At 40.9% G+C, this 23,069-nt stretch overlaps 1 protein-coding gene across 1 annotated transcript in view; it reads left to right on the forward strand.

Annotated features, from left to right (window-relative positions):
• The first annotated feature begins 1,319 nt into the window (after positions 1 to 1,319).
• TMEM132C (transmembrane protein 132C) overlaps positions 1,320 to 23,069 on the forward strand; it is a 221,620-nt gene continuing 199,870 nt past the window's right edge. Inside the window, exon 1 of the mRNA XM_074921494.1 lies at positions 1,320 to 1,454. Coding sequence (XP_074777595.1) covers positions 1,382 to 1,454 — 73 coding nt within the window. The 5' untranslated portion in view covers positions 1,320 to 1,381. The remainder of the gene's footprint in view (positions 1,455 to 23,069) is intronic.

Consider the following 23,069-nt stretch of genomic DNA (forward strand, 5'->3'; position numbering starts at 1 on the left):
GGCCACAAATATTTACAATTTTTGCCACAAGAAGGAGGAAGAGATGCCACCTGAGGTTATTCGGGTTACTCAAGTGAAAGCATAAGATTAAATTAATAAGAATAAAAGTATGGCCTGTGAATTATGTTTAGAAGATCGAACTGAAGAAGTGTGCAAAAAGGGGAAAAAAAACCCAACAAGGTGAGGCAGCAATGACAGGGCTGGAGCTGGGTGACATACAGGTGGATCAAGCTACTTTCTGCATTTCCCTCTCTGGAGGGAAGCATATGCACACAGTAAAGTCTGGTGTTTTGGTAAGGCTCTTCTGGTTTTCTATTTTTAATACATGTTGCTTTACAGCAGGACTTGGGAGCGCAGAAACGGGGCGGGGAGGCCAGCGATGCTCCCTCATGTCGGGGAGGAATTTCTCTCCTCCCCAAGGGCAGCTGTGCCCTCGCTCCCCAGGGCAGGGGGATCTCGGCCCCCAGCCCGGCCCGCTCGCACCCCAGGGCAGGGCTCCCCTCTCTCCTGCCACATCCACTGGGCAAAAGCCCCTTCTCCCTTCGCAGCCCGGGCGTCTCACCTCGGCAGCCTCCTCCCGCGGCGAGGGGCGGGGGGGTGCCGTGGGTGTCAGCACCGGCGGGGACAGGCCGGGGTCCCGCTCCGTGCCCTGGGGGCCGCGCAGGCACAGCCGGGGGGCTCCGTCCCCCTCAGGGTCCCTCTCCCCGCCTCGGGCCCCCGCCCCGCGCTGGGGGCGGCCGTAGGTGGGGCTCCCCCCGCCCCTCGCCCCGCCGCGAGCGCCGCGCGGCTCCCCCCCCCCTCCCCTCCCCTCCCGCCTCCTCTGAGGGAAAAGTGCGTGTGAGTGCGTGTGTGTGTGTGTGCGTGTGCGTGTGTGCGAGTGCGCGCGGCTGCCGGCGGCCCCGCGATAAAGGCCGGGGCAGCGGAGCCGGCTGGAGCCGCAGCGGAGGGCGCTCGGGTGTCGCGGGGCAGCGAGCCCGGGGGCACGGCACGGCACGGCCCTGCCGGCTTTCTCCCCCCCCCACGATCTCCCCCGGGCTCCCGGAGCTCCTCTCGCCCGCTTGAAAAAAGTTTTGCCCGGGGAGCGCGGCGGTGCCGGGGCCGCCCGTCAGGCTCAGCCCGCCGTGGGCGCTGCCCCCCGGCCCGCCCCCGCTAGGGCAGGCTGAGGGGAGGCGCGGGGCTGAGGGGAAGGCGCGGAGCCGGCATGGGCGGGAGCCCGCCGCGGGGCTGAGCGGGGCGAGGGGAGGGGGTCTGTGTGTGTGTGTGTGTGTGTGTGTGCGGGGCTCGGCCATGGCGCGGGCGGCGGCCGGAGAGAGCTAACGGCGGCGGAGCCCCCCCGCCACCCCCCGGAGCCGCGCCCGGGACGTGTCCCCGTCTCCCCGGCATGGCGGGGGCTGCCCGCGGCGGGCCCCGCTGCCCGGCTGTCAGCCTGCTGCTCGGAGCGCTGCTCTGCGGAGGTAAGCGGGAGGGCACTTGTCGCCGGGCGCTGGGAGGGACGGGGGGCGGCTGGCGCTCTGCGGGGCGAGGAGCGGAGTCACCAGTTGATCGCGTACGGACGGCGCTGGGCTGGTTTGCGGCCGCTCGGGCGGTGACTTGAACTCCTTCCTCAGCAGGCGTCTGGTTTTCCACCGTAGCGGCGTGTGAACTAAATCACTCCTTCTTCCCGCTTCCCTCCTTGTCTTTTCTCTTCCTTTAAATCCTGCCTCTGTCTGTCTCTCTTTGCTGTCTTAAAATTTCGCTTCCCCTCCCGCCCCCATTTTTTCCCTCTTGTTTATTTGAACGGTAGGAAATTTTGAAAGCTTGTATCTGACTGAAATGAGAAACAGGGAAAGTTTCCTTTCTTTCTGCCTCACCGATGGTAATATTTACAAATACATCTTAAATTACTGCGTTGTGTTAAATGGGATTTTCTCTGTGGGAGAGGGCGTCCCAGTTCAGCTTGGATCAGAATATGGGGAGCAGTGAAAGCTCTAAAAGGCACCGGGTGTCAATGACAGTGTTTAGGAATAGTGTCCTCTAAATTATATTGGAGTTGTGTGGTGGCAGCTCTAGAGGCTGGATAGGAGCCCTCTTACCTGGACTGGACGAGATTCTTGTTACCTTGATTAAAGGGACAGCTGAGGAACCGGGTTTGTCCTAGCAGAGAGGTCATTTGTATGATCTGCTCCTTTTTCTCATTGCTGAACTTCTGTGATCGGAGAGTCCCTTTGACAAAGGCAAATCTCCTCTAAAGTCATTCAGGGATGTAAATCGTGCATGATCCAAAGAGGGATTTCTGTGCAGAATAGTAAGCAACTGCCATGGCTCAACACTTCTTGTTCTCTTGCTCAGTTCATGATAATTTTGGGTATTTTCTAAAAACATACCATTCTCCCCCTTTGGGGGATGTGTTGTGTGTGTGGAAACTTGGTAAGCTCTCTGCAATTCCGGCTGTTGTTGCCATCCTTAGGAATAAAAAAAATATTTGCCTTCTGTTCTGTTGGTATTAGTGGTGCTGTTTGACTGACATGAGAAGATTACTAATAAAAGACTCTTCACTGTTTAGTTTGGTCCAGTCCTGCCAACCTCTCACCCCAGGGTAGTCGATGGTAGGGGCAGTTGTGAGATACAAAAGTATCTCAAGAGTGAAGCAAGGATGGAATCAGCAGCAATTCATAACAGGACTTTACCCACCCCAATTGGTAGGGAAAACCAAGTACTGAGCAGAAAATTGCATGGCCTCTTAATGCTGGTCATTTTAATATAGTACATTAAAATTAATGGTCATCCCAGTGAATCGACGTGCTCTGAAAGTGCTGATGTGAAGAATCTGAAATACAGGTTTCTGTTTTGATTGCTGCAGCCTGGAGGTGAGAATTATATTAGACTCGTGCTCACCTTCAGAGACGGCACGAGATTAAAAGTTGTGAAGAGGATCTGACATTTTTCTGGGGCAGCGTGTCTCTTCTGCTGTGCAGCTTTGACAGTCACTAATGCATCTTCTCCAATAAGCGTTTGAATTAGATACAATATATTGAGTTAGGCACCAATATATAGGCGTTTTCTATCTGAAAGCATTTTTATAAGAGAAATACATAGGTTATGCTTCTTAAGGGTAGGAGAAAGTGCTGCAGTGAGAGGTTATAAACAACCCAACCTTGTTAAGCCGTTTCTCTCTGCTGGAACCCGGGTCAGCGTTGACTCAGCCATGCTGTATAGTGGTGCCACTGCTAGCAGCAGCTGCTGGGGGCTGCTGGGCTGTGCTCTTTGAGAATAAAAGAGAAAATATTACTTTCCTTCAGGGAAGAAAAGCAGAGCTTCTGAGTAGGGAATTTGCCTCTCAGCATTGCTGGGCACAGTATGATTTAGAAAAGAGCCGGTTAATTAAACTTATTAAATAAGGTGTTTGTATGGTTTCCTTGTGAGGCCTTAACAAGCATTTCATTTGCACTCCCCTTGGGTATTTGCACTCTTTTTGTTGGCGTGTTGGGATAGCAATTGTTCTTGAGAGCTAAAGTCCAACTAAATGAAAGTCACTTTATAGCTTGCAAGCAAAAACGTTTGTAAATGTGCTGAGAAACTTACTATTATAGACAAGTTGTCATTTGCGATTTAAAGAGCTATATTTACTTCTCTGAACTCATTAGCATCTCCTATCAGGCCTGAATTTCTAAGAAAATTCTCCTGAAATGTTGCCTTAGGCTTCAGTGTGCCATTATGCTGTGGTTATTATCTGGCCAATAATGTTAATTCATTCAATCTCAAGAAAGAAGCTTGGCATTTAATTTAAGCCATGCCTCTAGTCAGACCAGGATGTATAAAAAGTCAGTGTGCAAAAGTGCTCTTGCATTTAGGTACAAGCACATGTTTTACATACCAGTTATTGAATCCCTGTTCCCTAGGTGGAGAGTATGTATGTGAAATCATATTTACATAAGTAAATCCCAAGTGTATATATATTCCTTTCAGGAAATGACCTCTTTTCAGCAAAGTGCTAATGCATGTGCTTAAGCCTCTTTACAGCCAATATGAGGTATTTGTGAGCTTGAAGTAAGAATTTTTTCTTTAATTGTTTTCTTGAATCAGAGCATAAGCACAAACAGAAAAGTTACTTTATTGTGTAATGCATAGATAACTGGGAATCCTCAGTTGCGTATGAGCTGTGAACTAGAACAACAGAAACTGGAAATACAGCATTTATTAAGTCCTGAAAAGTTGAGGGATGCACAGCTAAAGGATTGATTTGTTTGCGCGAGAAGTATGTATCTGCAAGAAAGTGGTGAACATGAGCAGATGTTAAAGGTTCAGGGAGTTACCAGAATTTTAGGTACCTAAGTAGTGTTTGAATACGAATGCAAGCACAGTTGTGCATCCATAGGTTGGTGTAGCACCTGCTTTGGTTCTGCTGCTCTTTATACCACAGTCATGTGGTATGTATGTCCTTGGTTTAGTTATGTTGATGTGGAAACTGATTGAAGCTCTTTATGATGAATATTGTTTAATCCTGATTTTAAATTGTTGAAGCAGTGAGGTTTTTTATATCTTATTTTGAAGGTTCAGTAACTTGGCATACCCTAGTGTTATGGAAAACTTCCTAAATTTTCTTCTTGGTAATTTCATTGCCTTAGTGCTAGCTAAGAACACAGCAGGGACTTACATTATGTTAAATTATAACTGCATGAAGTTTTGTAAGTGTCTAATCTCTCTTTTGGATATAACACTTTCAAAATGGAGATAGTGCTATTAATATTCTAATTTACTTTGTTTTCATATTTGGTAGTAGATCTTAAAGTTTATTAGACATCGTACTTACCTAGTAAAATACCCAGCAGTTGTATTGTAAATGTCTGTTCAAGCATGCTTCTAAATCCATGACTGTGTGATATAAAATGTCATACCTGTAGCTGCTTTTCTAATGCATAAATACATGTCTGACTCTTGAATTGGGGAACTTAGTATTGTATGAAATGAAGGAATAAACAGCCGCACCATTATGTTTTCTCAAATGACATAATATTTAATTAGTAAGTATTGACAAACTGTTCATTGAGATGAAAGGATGGGGGTTTATTGAGAATTGAGATTTAGTTCTGTGGTTGTATTTTTTTTTTAAACTCTACTGACAAAGCAGTAGTTCATCACCACTGGAAAGGTAGCTTGTAAGGAATAGCTAGAAACTGCATAACAGCAAATTTTCTAGAAATGTTGGTATACAGACTTTCCTGGGTAGAGTTTTGAAGGTAGTGCCCCTCTGCAGTAAATCTCTCGGAGCTGTTGTTTGTAACTGTGGTTAGGGTCATGCCTATCTAAGGCAGTTAGTCAAGAGACAGATAAGTAATTGAAAGTTTGAAATCTTCAGAGTATGATCGTGGCATTGAAGCGGTGTCTGAGATTTGTTGTGCTGAACCCAATTTTCTTTAAGGCTTTGGTAAACTCTTTGATTTACTCATATGCTGAATGCAAGTTAGTGCTGCCGCACTGAGATTTTGGCAGTAGTTCACATCTGGCAGGCTCCACTGGATGTGTCCTGGCTATTTTGAGAGAGACAAAAAAGCAGATTATGATAAAAGATGCAAAAGCAAAAAGGTAACAAGTTGAGAGAACTTAAATGTTGAGAAGCTAAACTGAGAATGCAAGGGAAAGCAAACACATATTGTGGGTGACAAAATAATATGTGTCCGTCAGCTCGAATGAGACGTTTGCTGAATACTAGGTAGATTTGATACCAAAGAGGAAAGTGGATTTAGTGAAAGGAGAGCTGTGTAGCAGGAATCAGACCTTGCCTCTACTGTCAAGAATACTATTATGTTGCTGTTTTCATCGTTCATTTCCTTCTTTCTCTCCCTGCCTCTCACCCACTGTGATTGTCATTTTGTTGGTGAAAGACTTGATTCTGGTTTGGCCACTCTGTCCAGTGAGATCTTTTAGTTTGCTTACTCTCTAAACACTACACCGATACAAATACAGGTAACATCTTGTGATGCTATAAAGTGTTAACTTAAGGTGTTTGACTGAAATTTGATTGCTGTGTCCTTCATAGTGATAAGCAGTAACTTTCTGGCCAGAAAACTTGCTTTTGTCTAGTTCAAACTCTTGTCCTGACTTGCTTTTACAGGCCTCAGTCCTTTATATTTTATTCAGTCTTCCTTACAGACTCAGTACCCTAGCAAAACAGTTTCACAGTGTTCAGCTCTTCAAGCAGTTGTACTGTTTTGTGTTCTGTGGACTGGCTCAGGCTCTAGTGACAGATGTGACCCCTTTGAAACGGGGACGGACAAATGGCGCATTGAAAGTTCATAGCTTCTGCAGTCTCCTCACTTAGAGGTATCTGGTAAAAGCCTGCGGATGCATCTAGCTTTGGAAATAATTTCAGTCCAGTAGTGCCTGTGTCTGTTTTAGTTAGCAAATGGAAATACTCTCTCTTTATCTATTCGTTCACATTTTTTGGGTCAATACACAGCCTCGGGTCACCATTTTTCGTTTCAACTGTGTCTAGTGAAATGACCCAGTGAGTCTACTATTTTCTTTGCTATTCTAAAGCATATTAATCTGTTGAGCTTGAATTCCATAAACAGTGTCATCCCCATCAGAAAAATTACAGGCATCTTTGCAGCACTGGTCAATCAGGTGAACTTTTCTTTAGGGAAGTACATTTTGACTAAGTGGTTCTTTGCCACTACACTTAAGAAATGTGCTAATGCCTTACTGTTGCATCGCTGACAACTTGGGTCAGTAACTTTGTGCTCAGACACAACCTTTTCCAGCACTTCTTTTGCTGGAATAACACAGATCATGCTAATCGTAGTTCCACTGTCATTATCAAAAGTGTTCTCTTACAACTGTGCAGTTTTAGCAGCTTGACAGATGTAAACAGCTAACAAGTCTCCTTAAGTGGACACTTATATACCACAGTAAGAATTTAATCTGATTTTGCCATCCGCTAGCGTTACAAGTGTTATGTGTGAGGTCAAACACCTTTTTTGTTAATTGTTTCTTCTCACATAATATTTTCCATGTTCTTCTACAGTTGTTATAAAGTTTCTATCATGCTGTAGAAGGACAGAGTGAAATTTTTTAATGTTTCAATCCTAAATACATTAATGTTTGTTGCTACCAGCATTTCTGTGTTTGGTGGTTTTGGTTGTATGTTCTTTAAGATCAGGAAACACAAACCTGCTGTGAAGGGAGACTGTAAGTGAATTGCCCTTTTCAATACTATGAAGCAAACACTAAGCCCCAAAAGAGTGGTTTGGAAGTTGACATTTATATGAAAACTTTGAAGTTAAATAAGAATGTAAGTGGGGAAGCTTGCTTAATTATGAAAAAAGACCTTGAAAAAAGTTTCTGCTTTTGGATGGGGAAAAAAGACTTAATGGTCTCCTGGGCACATCTAAAAGTCAGTTTCTCTGTGCATGAAGAGTAAATCTTAGGTAAATTAAAAGGTAAGCTGGTATCCCATGATACTGATGCAACAGAGGGGTTGGGTTGGTCTGCTAGATTCTGCTCATTAACTGCAACATGCAATCATAGAGTGTAGGTGTTGAAATATATCTGCCAATACATCTACTATTGTATTACTTAGATAATTGTATTTTTCTGCTTGATAATATTTTTCAACTGAGCAGTTCTTCATTTGAAAATATTTTTGAAACTGATATAGTTTACAAAACAATATACTTTAAAAATTGTGCTTGCATCTAAAATTTGCTTAGATAATATTTTTGATGTTAACTATTTCACATAAAATTATCAGTTTGACTTCTAGTAAATGTATCCAAATAAAAATTAATAGCATAGATACTCTAAGGAGCACATCATTAGTATTTTTCTGTAATAGTGTTTTGATACTACAAAAAGGAATCATCTCTCTATAACTGCTATGAAAAAATTTGTCATTCCAAGTGACATTTGAAAAGCATTTTAACTTTATGTAACAAATTAAGTCTTTTTCTTCTGATTGAGAATGAAAGTAAGCTTCAAACTGTTAGTTTTTGTCCTTGTGAAATTCCATTTTCCAACCAGTTGTATCGCCTGAGGGTGCAGTTTCTTACCAGCTTGAGCCAATGTAAATTGATGCTGCCAGGTTTCTGCCCTCTCCCAAACTGAGCAACCCTCTTTTTGTGCCAACTCTGGCATGCCTCTAATTCCTCTGTAAGCTGCTTCGGGGAGATAAAGCACATAAAATACTTTTTTCTTTTTTCTTTTTTTTTTTTTTAAAAAATAAAGGGTATGTTTGTATCACCTTCGGATCAACTTACTGCTTGTATAAGCAAAAAAGAGGATGGGCCCAGTGGGGGAGGGACAGCTTAAACAAGTATGGTACTGCAGCCTAGCACTTGCAGTGGTATGGCTTTAATTTGTTCGTGGGACACTATAAAAAAAAAAGGGATTGTTACGGGAGTTGCTTATGTTATGTATCCAGTGCAGGATATTAAACACTGAGAGGTTAGAGAATATGAGAGGCACTTGGTAAACGACGCAGCTTTGATTTCTATATTGGGTGTGTTTTCTCATTTTGCTGATTCTGTATCATTTTCAGCAAACAAAAGTGAGGCTTACGTTAATGTATTGCCATTTCCTCACGCAGGTAGAATGCACTTTTTGATGCTTAAGATAAAACTATTTTCCTGAATTCAAACCAAATCAAATACACGCCATTACCCCCCACCCCCAACAAAAAAAAAAGCGCCCCAAACCCCAACTTCTTTGCATTGTTATTGCAAACAGGACTGGTAGCACTGCTTCTTATTAGAATTGCCATTAAAAGAGTTTGGGTTTAGTTTCTTATAAATTCCCCAACCATTAACTGTTTCAGCTAAAATATTCCATGCCAAGCATCTGCCTGGGATTGAATACATCTTTTTCTTTTCCAGAACTTCAGCCAAGAGTTCAGTGGTTTACAAGAACAGAGCTAGTGGAGGTGGGGTAAACTGTATTTTCCTTTGTTTAAAAATAGTTGCTAGAGTATGTTTGGTTTTTTTTTTTTTTTGCCAGAGCCTGGGCTACAGAATGCATTCCTGTAGTAGTGATGTGTTGTATAAGGAGGAGAAAGAGTTGGCCAGGTGGGGTGCAGGTCTGCTGTAATGTCTCCTGCTCCAATGCCCAGTGTAACCGAGAGCCTTCCTGTTGCCGTCAGTGTGTATGGAGTCAAGCCCAACTGTTTTCTGATTTAATTAATGATTTTAATTCTTGTTGTCTGCAGCTGAATCACTCAGTCATTGTACAGTGCCATTAGATTTATTGAAACCTAACTGACCGGTGGCCTGTATTTACTGGGCTGTTAGAACATGTTTGTTACATACACTTATGGCAGTGTTTGCTCAGTTGGTGGTGTGTATGTGCTGGTGGAGAAAGTAATTATGCCTCATGCATCTTTATTCTTTTAAACCCGATTCATTTTTGCACGACTTCATGTGGTGCTTTTTTCTTTATAAATTCATATCTCTGTAGAAGGAGCCAGAATGTTTGTTTCTGCTCTGTAGGACCAAATGACCTATCACTCTGCTGGCATGAAATATAGAGTGGCCAATACAATAAATAACTACTGTGGAGAAGGTAATATAGTATTGACTTCTCGGTACCTGTTAATTTTCACTGATTGGAACATCAGGGAAGAGGGAGATTGAATTTGGCTGCCCCTTAGTGAGGGTGGATGTCTGCTTGTGAATAGGATTAGCCTGAAAACTCATGAGGTTTTTCAGTTTTGCAGCAGATTTATGTAAAAACTTGTAGAGGAACAATTTGTAAATATTACACTTTTGTCATCCTTCCTAGTAACTTTAGGTTACCATTCCTCACAATTAGGAATTTTTAATGATGAGTTTGATGTAGGATTTCTTTCTTATCTGCTTTGCTCTTCAAGTGGGTACTCTGAAACTTGATGTGTTTCGCAGCTCCAGGTGTGCAGTATCGAACTGTTTAGATGGAAAAGATGCCTCTCTGTGTGTAGCTGTAATTTGGGATTCGAACTTAAGTCGTACAAAGTATGGGTAGCACAACTAGAAAAGGCTCCACGCTTTCCGGAGACAGCATCTGTGCTACAAAATGCTTGTTCAGTGAATTTCTATGTGACATACTTTGACACTAATAGGCGAAGGGAGTTGCACACACCTAAGGTAGGTGTAAAGCCTGTGCCTCTTGGAAAAGCTGATGTGACATTACATGAGTTTGTGATTGTTCTTGACTGGGTCTCTTGTGTCTTTCCTGGAATGTCTTTATTGTGTATCTTGAAATCTTAGTCTTTTAGATGACAAAACTTACTATTAAAAAAAAAAATTTATTGTGTTTTATTTGGCAGAGCAGCTAATCATTGTATTTTTCATCTTTTATAAGTGTTTAAAAAGACAGTCTTTTATGAGATTTGCTATTGAGCTCATACTGTTTTAAATGCCTTTGTGCTTCTGTTGTTCATAATCATCTCATTGACAATTTCAGAAGGAAATCTATTAAAAAAATTTGGAAATAGGGAGCTCTCTTCCCATGTATTTGTGTTTAGCATGCCCTTTTGTCATTTCATCTTGGTGAGAAAAGGAATTTTTTTAAGGGGAAGAGCAAGAAATTGTAAGTAGGGCTCCCTGTTTTCTTTAATTCTCTCTCCAGCTGTATGTGCAAATGCGAATGCTTAGGTAACCTCTCATTTAATTTGTTCATCTGTAAAATGGGAATGACTATAGCACTTGATTACCTTTTTGTTATTATAATGTGGGTAGAACAATATTTTCTTCTCTGGAGTAAAATTGCAAGTTCTTTTTACAGTAATGTCTGCAACTCATTAGATAGTAATGTGAATTATTACTGTTTCATTTTTACCCAGGAAAAAACTCCACTCTGACACAAGACGAGCTTCTCATGATGATACTCAGCAATTCACTGGAGGTGCTTGTTAGTCATATTTTCATATTGATTCCATAAACTAATGTGGTGTCCTTTGGAATGTCAGCAAACTAATAGAAGGAATTTTTCCAATTGTGTGTGACATAATGGAATTAGAATATTTTTTCCTTTGGAGTGTCACAAGCAGTCTGGAGATGAAAGGAGGGTGCTGACTGGTCTTGAAAGACAAATGCTGGTCTGGAGGCACCTATAGTGCAATGTCCATCTGGAAGGTCTTACTTTATTAGATTATACGTTTATTCAAAGAACCATAGATTCATGGTGTTGCCTTGGCTATTTCATGGATTAAAGCTGGATATCACTGTATTTCAGGCTTAAAGCTTCACAAGTCCTCAAAGCTTCAGGCTTCCATTGAACTTTAGTCTCGGCTTTGAAAATTCATTTAGAATTAAATTAGCTGTAGTGATGAAACTGTGGCACTTTAATAGGAAGCATCAGATGACATTTAAATGTGATCATGTAGTGCAGTAATGTCAGAACTGGTGTGAGGTAGAAGTCCTGCCTTTAGGCGATACTATTCAGGAAAGTCACAAAATGCAAATAGTTTATTTGAAGAGTACTTACATTGATTTGGTTTTGTTTTATTTGGGGAGAGGAAAAGGATCCACTTTTGTCAGTAGCACGGATGTGTAAAGTTGGACTTGATTCTACAGTTCTGAGTGATTGTAAAATTTTGGATCCTGATCTAGATCCTGAAATGGATCTCTCAACTTTGTGTATTGAATCAAACTGACAGTAGTCCAAACCCACTTAAACTTTAGGAATGTTTTGACTTTTTTTTTGTACTTTGTGGCTCTTGCACCTTCTCTTTATTTACCATTTAATAAGAGGATGTCAAATTGAAGCCTTGGGTTGTCAGTGCTTATTAGTTTCTCTTGACTTTTTGTAGTTCATTATTTTATGACTGTGGACTTTTCTGAAATTAAAGATTAGATTTTAGGGCTAGAACCTGTACACGAATAACTGCCAAGACACTGACATGAACTGTGAGCTGATCACATTCTAGCTCTTTTGTAATGAAGCAAATTATGCTCCGTGGGCATTCTCTCATGCCCTACATATTACAAGTGAAATCCTGGTTCTACTTATTTCAGTAGGAGTCTTTCTATACATCAAGATTTCAACCCACATACATGGTGCTCTGTGTATATATATATACAACAATTCATGGTTGCTTGGTAAAGTGTCTTCAGTCTACCTTGTTTTGCCATGCAGTTTCCCTTCCCGTGAAGGGAAACAGGTTTGAAGAGGACATTTGTAGTGCTATTCACAGACAAAGAATAGTTTCATGTGAATTCTTCTTTAACAGCATTTACGTATTCCTTTGCTGAAACATGGGAGCTAGTTCAAGATGCCAGCTATAATTTGGCACTGCTAGACTCTGTCAGAGTTGAAGTGATTTTTTTTGGAAATATCTCTTTTCCTTCTAATTAGTCTGTTTATAAGTGATAGGTGCAGTTCACATAGTTCAGTTTCAGCATCCTTCACTGGAGGATGTTTAAAACGATTCATCCGAGTCCAAGTGTTCAAATAATTTAAAGTACATTTAATCCACATTATTTGGCTGTTACAAGTAAAGGCATTTTAAAATATATTTATCCTTGGCTACTTGTTATGTTAGTTTTCACAAAGAAATAATATGTAACCAGAATTTTCAGTTATTCTGCCTCATGTCTTTGTGCTGTATGTGGTGGGGTTTTTGGTAGAGGGGCAGGGGACTACAGCAGTGGCCCCTGTGAGAAGCTTCTTGAAGCTCCCCTGGCTCCAAGTCAGACCCGCCTCTGTGCCAAGACTGAGCCAGTTAGCGACGGCTTAGCACCTCTGGGGTAACGTACTTAAGAAGGGGAATCTGGGAGGAGGAGTTGGAGTTGTGAGGAGGACAGCTGTGTGAACACTGAGGTCAGTGGAAGGAAGGAGGAGGAAGGGAGGGAGGTGTCCTGGCGCAGCCCATGGAGAGAGGGCAGGCTGTGCGCCTGCAGCCCATGGACGTCACTGGTGGAGCAGATGCCGACCTGCAGCCTGGGGAGGACCCCACGCTGGAGCAGGTGACACTGCACAAAGGAGGCCAGGACTCTGTGGGAAGAAGCCCCTGCTGTTGTAGCTCATGCTGGGAGGACTGCAGCATGCAGGAGGGACATGTGCTGCAGCATCTTGGGAAGGGCTGTGGCCTGTGGGAAGGACTCCTGTCAGAAAGTTTGTGGAGGACTGTCTCCCGTGAGAGGGATACCACACTGGAGCAGAGGAAGAATGTGAGGAGTCCCCCGTCCCCCCCCTCCCCAACGAGGAAGAAGAAGCAGCAGGACTGACCACATCTCCTCATTCCTTTCCCCCTGTGCCCCTGGCAGGGAGGAGGTAGAGGTGTCAGGAACAAATCTGGGCCCAGAAGAAGGAAGAGGTGGGCAGGAGGTGTTTTTAAGATGTGGTAATGTTTCTTCTCACTGTTCTACTCTGTTAAGTGGTGGTGGTGTTAGTGTCTGAAATAAATTTATGGGGTTTTTTTCTTCCCCTAATGAGTCAATCTTTTGCCTGTGACCATAATGGGCGACTCATCCCTCTCTGTCCTTATCTCAATTCCTGAGCCTTTTGCTTTATTTTCTCCTTCCCAGCCCTGAGAGGGAAGGGGCAAGTGAGTGGCTGCTTGGTGCTTAGTTTCCCTCTGAGCTCAAACCATTCCAATCTTTCAGTAGCCCTGTACAGTTTCTGGGGGCAGAGAGGCAGGCTCAGGTGTTTCAGTGGAAGTTTTGTCCAAAGTTTTGTCAGCATAACAGCTGTTCATTTCATCTGTGGCTCTGGATAATAGTTCACGTAGTGTCTTCTGTCCTCATCTAACGCTGACTACTCATGAATGTTAGTATTCTTTCTGCCTGGTATAGCTGAGTGATATGAAAGGGGTGGAGGGTGGAAAGCAAGGATGATATTTTCATTGGTAGACTATAGAGTTTGGGTGGTTTAGTTCTTACTGGTGGTTGGGGTTGTGTCAATGTCATTGCTGTAGTTACTGTTACTGGTGATCTACTTAGTGGTCTTTTGTGTTCAGGAGGGTGATTCATCTGGCCAAATGTAGATGTCTGCTTTAGAGTGAGGTGATTTGCTCTCAGGGTTTTGGCTGGAAGTGTTGTCTATATCTCTTTGACCATGGCGGGAGCCACAACTTACCTATACATAGATGTTGATATTATAGCATTGTAAGTGTAGGGAAGATTAATGCACCTCATATAGACTTATTTTTCAAAGAGTACATGGGCCTGTAGGTTCTGTTAAGTGGTCAGCACTTTTTGGAAATCCATCCTATTTGCACAGATTCAAATTCGAACTTAAGTATATAAGTTAAGATTCTAACTTACTCTGTGTTCCTATGATCACAGAAAAGTAAGAAATGCTTCCTGTGAGTGATTCAGGTTGATGTGATGTTCTGACTCCAAAATGGCCTTTATTCTTCCACAAGTAAGATCCATGTTTAGATGCCTCAGTTATGTAGAATGAATCTGGGCATATATGACTTAAGTTGGACACACACAACAGAAAATCTCCCAAACCTGAAAAATAATGAAACACACCAGTTAGTATTTCTGTGCATTAAATGTTAAAGGACATAACTGGAAAGCTCCCTTTTCTCACCTGTGCTCTGTTATGTGGACTTGGTTTTCCAAAGTTGTTACTCTAATATATGTCATCCAACCTTCCACCTTCTCAGAAAACAAGTTGTGGATTGCCAGCCTATGATTTTGTGCATTTCTAATAATCTTTGAAGAAATATACTTAGGTTTATATTGAAATTTAAATTCTATACTATGGCACAAAAGAAAATAGCACTCCATGTAAGTACAGGGTGAATATGACACCCCCACCCTCTTACCTTGTAATTTTGAATTTGTCTCGCCACATTTTAGATTTTAGCTCCTCTTAGCTGAAAATGAAATCGAACAGTGTGAGCTTTTGGGAAACTGTTTTGAAGAAACAGAAAATGCAAACCACATGGTATACTTACAATGTGAAGACTTAGTGAAGAAATCCTTCTTCATTGAAAAAATGAACTCTGGTGGGTTTACTAAGCAACATTTCAAAGCAGTTTGAGATGAAAGGTCTGTGGTCTAATTCATTGCACATGTGATATTTCCTAATGGGTCGGTGTTATATTAAAAAAGAAGTCAGGGAGGTGCCGTAAAATTGAAGGGGTTTTTTTTGTCTGAATTGGTAGTTTAAAAAAATGAGTTTAATCACATTTTTCTATCTAAAATGTGGCAGATATCTGTATATTAGAAAATCGCATCTAGATGAACTGTTCAACACTTTTCACTATAAATACCCTTTTAAAATGGGACTTACTCAAGCTGTAACAGTTTTAGCATGGAGTTTTCCATGCTGAATATTTTCTGACTGACTTGGGAAGGTTTCTGTGAAGTGGTTCAGTTGTTTCTGAGAACAAAGCCAGCTAGAAATCCTGAGTTCTAGCCAGCTAGAATAATTTCCATGAGCAGCACTAGTTGGGTTAAATCCTGTGATTTTTCACTGTTAGAGGCAAAGATAGATGGTGTTTTCCTTAATCTCTCTTTTCTGAAGTGATGATGTATGAATGCTAGCATTCATTTTTACTGAGTAAAATTCATGACTGCAGATAACTCTTGCAAACATGTCCCTGCATTAAAAAAGGCACATAAAAAAGGAGATAAAAATATTTTTGAAGCTGTATAGCTTTTGGTCTAATTCCATGAAAAAAATCTATTCAAAGTTGCCAGACTTAAAAGTCTGAAAATTTTGCTTTAGTCTATTCTTAATGCAGAACTGAGAGGGTGACAGCAGCATTATTCTGAGAATCTTGTCTTTGTGGAGCACGCTGCATCTCGGATACCAGAGCTGCATAGGGGTTTCCTCTTTAACTGTCATAAGCCATCATGGGCCCAGTTTCCGGGGCAGAAGCTGCAAAGCCACAGAGGCTCTTGCATGCTCTCAGAACTACTCCTTCCTCTATTCTGTTTCATGCAGAAAAGGAGGAGGAAGCAATCTCGGGGCATGACAAGGGTTAAGGAACAGGTGGTTATCTACGGGACTGCTGTCTCATTTTGTACACAGGATGGATAGCTTCCTGGGAAAAAATCCCAGTTTTTGTACTGAAGGAGGTTATTGTCTGTGGACTTCTGCTTCATTTGTTAGAGAAGCTGGAAGGTGTGTAGATGTAACAGGCTCAGCATGGGTTTAACTTCTGAATCTGTGCAGAGAGGAACTTTGGCATTTTTGCGTATTAGCAGCCTCTGTGGCTGTCACTGTTTTTCATACTCAGTGTTGGTGACAGCATCCTAGAACATATTTTTAATAGCCCTTCAAAGACCACAAGATTGTCCTCATGAGCCAAATGCAAACTACAAAAGGAAGATAGGCAGAGGGTATCTGCTTCTGAGCATTTTATGTTACCTCTCAGAAACTTCCCTTGGCATTCAGGACTCCATTTTCTGAATCCTATCTTTACTTGCTGGATAAGTTTGCAGGTTAACTTGTATCTCATGGAAGGAGCAAAGATTGTAGGAAGATAAACTGGAGTTTAGTACTACTCTGGGGAATTATATTCTGTTCCTGACACATAGTTAGCACTATGCTTGAAAAAAAAAAAATCCCGTTTTTGTTATGCTTTCATATTTTTATATATCTATCCCTAACATAAGCAAGAGATTTGCTCAGAACTTACACTGATACTGTATTCTTCAGAAAATCAGCCCATAGGTTTTCTAATTTAGGCATCTGTATTAGCAGATGCTTCTGAGAGCGTAGTTATTAATTATGCTGTGCTGCACTTAATTTACCCTTAGAAAATTATAGAAAATTCTGTTCCAGGAAACTGTTGTGTAAGTAAATGTATTAATATTTCTGAAGTGTTCTGTATAGTACCATGATAAGCTGCATAAAAAGTTTATCAGAATTTTAATAATTCAGTACAACACTTAAATATTGTGTCTTGAATTAATGCATAGGGTTATACATAATGATAAAGAAATGGTGAGCAGCTGTCCGTTCTGTCAGCCTTAGGCAGAAGTTCTCTGGAAGAAATAATACGTCACTAAAGGCTGTATCTTAATGCATATGTATGTGGGGATGAATTAAGTTTAAGTCTGGATTTCCTTATTACTTTTTTAGTGCTTTCCTTGGCAAACTTAACATTCCTTTTTGTGAAGGAACCTTCTGGCTCATTGTAGGCTATTCCTGCTGCTTTTAATATCCTTTGAGATTGATTCATGAAGTGCCAACATCTTGAGCTGTGGAAAAAGAGTACGAATCCTAAAGAAAGACCCTGGATACATGGGAATAGATTTGAACTCAGACTCTTTCTGTGCCGCTTTGATCTGAAAGAGACATCTTGTGATTCAAAGAGCCTTTACTGTTAATTAAGGCCATTGATTCAATCAGTTTCATTTTGATTAGAAACTGATAGCATTAGCAAAGTGTCTAAATACAGCATCTGGATCAGGTTTATTGGAATAATATTTTAGGAAACTAAAAGAGGTTTCTCATGTAACTTTTGAACATGTCTGTATGTGATAACTACTTAGAGAAAAAAATCTGCCTGGATAGATGAGCTCAAGAACACTTTTATATTAGTGACAATCAAGTGACTAATGTCCTGGTGTAGGATAGGTCAGTGTATGTTTCCATTTCACTAGCTGACAGTTCATAACAGGAGAATGAAGTTGTGAGGAAACAAAAGAAAATGGAAGTGTTCAGTAGAAGGATATTAGAATACCTAGCACAGGTCTAGGGGATGGTGGTGGACCACAATGCAACCACCTTGGAGCAGTGCATGTTTTGAAAACTTACCAACCACAGCTGTCATGGGAAGAAGAGCCTGTGAGGTTTTGGCTTCTTTACATTAGGTCTTTGAACAAAGTGCAGGAGAAAAGAAAATCAAAGTGATGTTTCCCTATAAACTAGTCAAGTGGCCACATGGATGACTGGCTCTGTGTGCTTTGAGTTGTTTGAGAAGTATCTCTGATTTAGGAACACTTTTATAGGATGACTCTCGGTAGCTTTCTGGTGAGATAGAGCAGCAGAAACTGTACAAAAATGAATGATAAAACTTTATTTGTCTCTTACCTGTGTAATTTTACTTACCTGCAAGAAAAATGATGATGGCTTCTTGGGTGTAGCCTGAGAAGCTAGGATTGAACGGAATCGGACCCTCTGGCAACATGGATGGCAAAACTGCAGCTCAAGGCTTGATCTTGCTGAGGTCAGCAATCTTGGTATTGGATTTGGAGCTAATACAGTGTAGTGGCTGGACTTACTAACTTTCATTTCAATTAATGCTGCTGTTCAGTAATAATTCTTAGTTATCTCTGAGCAGGTCATTTAGTGGATTCTTCTCAGCCCACTGCAGTTACTAACTGGGGTATGCTGTTAAGGAGCTACCTTATTTTAGAAGAGGAGGACAAAGTTCTATACCTGAAAGACACCACTGGATAGCGATTGAGGCCATCTGAGATCTGATTCCTGACTTTTTCTGGAAACATCCTTGTTTCTTCCTTGATTATACGAAGTGCTGAAGGAGACCCTAAGTTAAATGCTTAGATTTTAATGGAATTGATCTGTGCAGGTGTTTGTCATTTCCCATTTTATCGTCTTCCATTGTGTCACACTGCATGCAGAAGAAATATTTTTTCCCCCACCAGATTTCAGATGCTACGGAATTCCTAAAAGTTCTTTGCAGCTGTCAGGGAATGAGGATTCAACACACTACAGGAAAGGCTGAGCATGTTCAAGGTCAAGAATGGTACTGACCTATGTGATCGATGCTACATGAATACTACAAGAACCTCTCACAGTTTCTAATCTGATGCCTTTTTTAGGTCTGCATTTAAACTTATTTTCTAGGCTTCTGAAAATAAAGCAGTCAGAATTCCTTTAAGATCTTTCTAAACATTCCTGATAATTAAGCTATTAAGAGTCAGGTTGGGAGAATCTATTTACAGATTTTTTGAATGTAACATTAATGTTTTGAGAATGCCTTTGTCTGTTGTATGAAGTTCCTTACAGTCAGCTTACAAAATAAGACTTTGTTCTTTGAATGTCACAGTGGTAATTCCTTCAATGGGTGGCAGAAACAGGGTAGTAAGACACTCCATTAATTACTTCAGGTTTTTGCAAAAGACAGGAAAATATTAAGTGTTTAGAGAGAAATAGAAACAAGTGTCGTCTTTGAAAGTCTTGGAGAAGTCTGTTCAATGGCTATGGAGTTCCTGGATACTTCCCAGAGTGCCTGTGAGTGCCTTACGTGATTATATTTTCATGTTTTCACTTATATAACAGCAAACTATAGTGCAGGAGATTACTTAGCTGATAAATCAGGGTTTATCCTCATATCCTTCTTGCAAGAGGGCTTACTTGAAAGAAAAAGAAATATTTTGTAGGCTTTTTTGTTTTCACTGTGTGAACATAGACCAGTTATTTGTACTTCTGATGGCTTCTTTCTGGAACCTGTTTTGGTTTCCTCTGGAAACTTATTCTCTCACCTTTTTCCTCCTTAGATACAATCTATTAAAAAAAAAACCCAAAAAACATAAGGAAGTGGTGATGTTCAAATAGTTGTAACTGAGAACAGAAATCTTTGATTTAGACAGAGCAGTACACTCTCTGTTTCAGAAGCATAAACTTTCCTTTAATAAGCAGAAGTGACCTGGAGGGTTTCTCATAAATTTAGCGAGTGGTGCGATAGCACAGAGAATGGATGCATCATGGTATATTATAAAACCCAGAATGAAATCCAGAATTTTAACGCAGACAGTGAACCCAGAAGCTCTGCTTCATTCAAGTCGGGAAGATGATCTGCAAAGCACATGGGACTGTCTGCTGTGTATGTAGAACAACTCAGTATATCACCAAAACAACATCAGGCAGCTTAATTTGCTGCTATTCCTATTCAGACAGGCTGTCCACATCCAGATTATCAGTAGATACATCTGCAGACACGCTGTGCTTCTTACCAGTCCCTGGACCTGTTCTCAAGAGCTGTGTAGATACAGCCAGTGAGCTTTCTGTTAATTATGAAGGTAAGGGCACAAATTCCATGCCACGGGTACCAGGTGTAGATTTGGGTTCTGGCCAGATTGTCCTTGGCAGGACAAAGTTTACTGGCATCTTGTTTTTATACTTTGCTTGTTTTTTAAAAGCGGCTATTATGTTGGCCAAGTTCCCATAGTAAATTATTTTTATGTAACTAATTCGTTCTCAATGAAACAGACCAATCCATTAAGGATTCTGCACTAAAAACTGTAGCTCATTATGTGTTCTTGTGGTGTATGACATCAGTAGAATGCCACAAGTTAATTACATTCTTAATTACAGCTTTGTATTGAATTAGGGACCTATTATACATAGAATAATTGAAAACCTGCTGAGACCACGTCTGGTAACATCTAATTGTATCCCATGATTTTTTTTTCCCCTAAACTTTCAATAAAAACTAGTATTTCATTTAGCATGGTTTTAATTAATTGACATGAGAAATGTAATTAGAGCTGAGGCAATGGACCAACTATCTTAAAACAATCACTTGGAAATTAATCATATTTTGGGGAACAGTTAACAGTTTCCAGAGCAGGAGCTACTCTGCTGCATTTCTGGAAAAACCTTGAGCAGGCATAATTGAAGAAAGGACTCGGTCTTTGGAGAGAAGAAGGATTGGAATGTTTGGAGACATTCACAGTGCTCTTTCAACCTAAGGAAACTTGATACACTTGCAGCTTCAGGCATCAGAAACCTAAGAATAGCACAGGAAGAGAACTGAGATCTAATGATTTTCCTGCGTATTGAGGACAGGGCATGGCAGTATCCTACCAGGAGTAGATGTTACTGGTGGCCTGGAGGGCTGAGAAGTTCTTTCCCAGCTTTTCTTGGCTCCAGTGGCATTACCTGCTACCTGCCAAGAGCAGAAGTTTCACCTTAACATCACTGAGAGCAGATTGTGAGTTGGATTTCTTGAAATTTCTGCCCTTGTTTTCTAATTCCCATCCTATATATGGATGTGGCAGAATTTTGGGGGGATCTGCTTTGCCGTCCACCATCCATAGAGCACTATTGCAGGTAACAGGGAATTTTTTTATTTCCTCTTTTCTTTCTTTCTGAACATGTTAGCTCACTCTTGCCCTTAATATCAAGACTGAGTAGTTAGCGAACTAGACAGGACCTGGTAGTGAGAGTGGTGACTGGTTAGTGGGTGAACACGTTGAGCATCTTTTCTGCTTTTGACAAAAGTCTTGTCTTTGATCTCAGAACTGGTTGGATTTTAAAGAAGTTATCTGAGAAGGAAATGCTACTGAACAGTATTTTCAGTGACAGAATTTCTGAGGCTGACATCTAATCAGAAGATTTGGGTCTGTCCCTCTTTTTTACTTCCTTTTGTAGCAGCCTTGAAAGTTTAGTTTTGTATTTTGCTTTGTGGTTTTTTTTAATGGAAGTTTTGAGGTTTTTTATCTATTGGTATATTTACATAGAGACAAAGCATTTCATTTAAATCAACCTGCAACAAAGCTTTAATTCTGGGGTGAAGAATAATACTCATTTGCTGTTTGCAGAAAGATTTGTTTCAGGACATACAGTTGTTATTTCCTATGTATAGCCTGAGTTAAAGGATCTGACACTTTCCTGTTTGATATCTCTAAAATTAATGTGCACATATTTAGACTTGCCTATACATAAATATGCATATGCTTTGTTTATAAATGGAGAGCATATGCAAGGGTAAAACTGCTGTGTGAGAGCAGGTTTAAGAGATCTCGCTGTGCTTGGACACAAGCAGAAAAACACTGGGTGCATCAACTGAAAACTGGCTGGCAGCCATAGCACATAGAATGGAGGGAATGTTTGTCTAAAAGACTAGATTGTGTCAGGCGTGACTAAGCAGGAATTTTAGCTAAAATGCGTTAGCAAATTGAATGCTTAAAGGAAAATGAGAACGTTCATGGTTTTATCTTTGTTCACTTGAGACTGGATTTGATTTTTAATATAAAAATCAATGGGGAGGGGAAAGGAAGTTCTGCAGAGTGTTTCCTGATTTTTAGGAATGCTGATATAGGTGATTGCTGAATATTTTGCTATGGTTCTGTTTACATTCTTTCTGGAATATGTATGCCTTTTAATGGCCTTGTTGCTCATGGAGCACTGGGCTGTCAGTCAGGTAGTAAAATACTTTAATTACCCCCATGCATTAGACAGACCCAGTGAGAGAAAGGGTGGGACTGGATAAAAGGAGTGCACTTCAAGTTTACTGATTGTCAAAGGAATGATAAAACATAAGTCTTAGATATTATTATCCTTCCTTTCTCCATGAATGGCATTCTTGATGGAAAGAGGTGTTGGGGTGTAAATACTTTGCAGGTCCTGCTCTTTTCTGAATCTTTGTGGATATGGGAATGGCCACTGCAAAGTGACAGCTTCATGGTACAAATTATCCAGCAGGTCAGATTATGTAGAGCTGAGAGCGGAGGAGATTTTCTCTCCTTGATGTAGGACCATTATGTGTTTATGGCAGACTAAGATGGTATTTTTCTTAATCTCTTTTCTTTGGAAGTGTGTGTGGGTTGTTTTGTTAGTTTTGTGTTTGGGTTTTTTTTTGTTTTGTCATCAAAAATATTTTCTTTCAAGTAGAAGTCTTTAGCAGTTAAATTGTGCTTATGTTGAATAAATGATAACCCCTGTTGCTATAAGGTTTCTGAAAAACTGTCTCAATTAATAAACAGGTAGGAAACTTTGCTGAAATACATGACCCTGCCTGCTCAATCTCTTACTTTTTTCTTTTATGGGCTGCTGTGCTCTTTGTTCACTACTTTTCTCATATTATTCTTATTGGGTATGTATGCAAATTGATGAACAAATTGCCATATTCATATTTCTGTCATCTATCTAGGCTTAGTATGTAGAACACTCCTGCTCTGGCAGTGTTCTGGGAGCTTCTGGAATGTGGAAAACAGGACTGCTGGAGGCTTACAAACTAGTTGAATGGTAATTCTTCTACTTTATTTCCCACATTCCTGGAAATACAGGGAAAAGAGGATTTAACAATGAAGCAGATATGCTGTGGTTAAGAAGAAAAAACCCCAAACTGTTAGAGCTAGAAACCATTACCTGTCACTGAGCTAGTGCACTCAGCTTAGCCTAGTGCAAGCAACTTCCATTGTATCACTGGATGGAGCTGGGACAGAGCTGAACAACTTGTTTCT

This window comes from Athene noctua, chromosome 17 (genome assembly GCF_965140245.1).
Source record: "Athene noctua chromosome 17, bAthNoc1.hap1.1, whole genome shotgun sequence".
NCBI classification, from domain to species: Eukaryota; Metazoa; Chordata; class Aves; order Strigiformes; family Strigidae; genus Athene; species Athene noctua.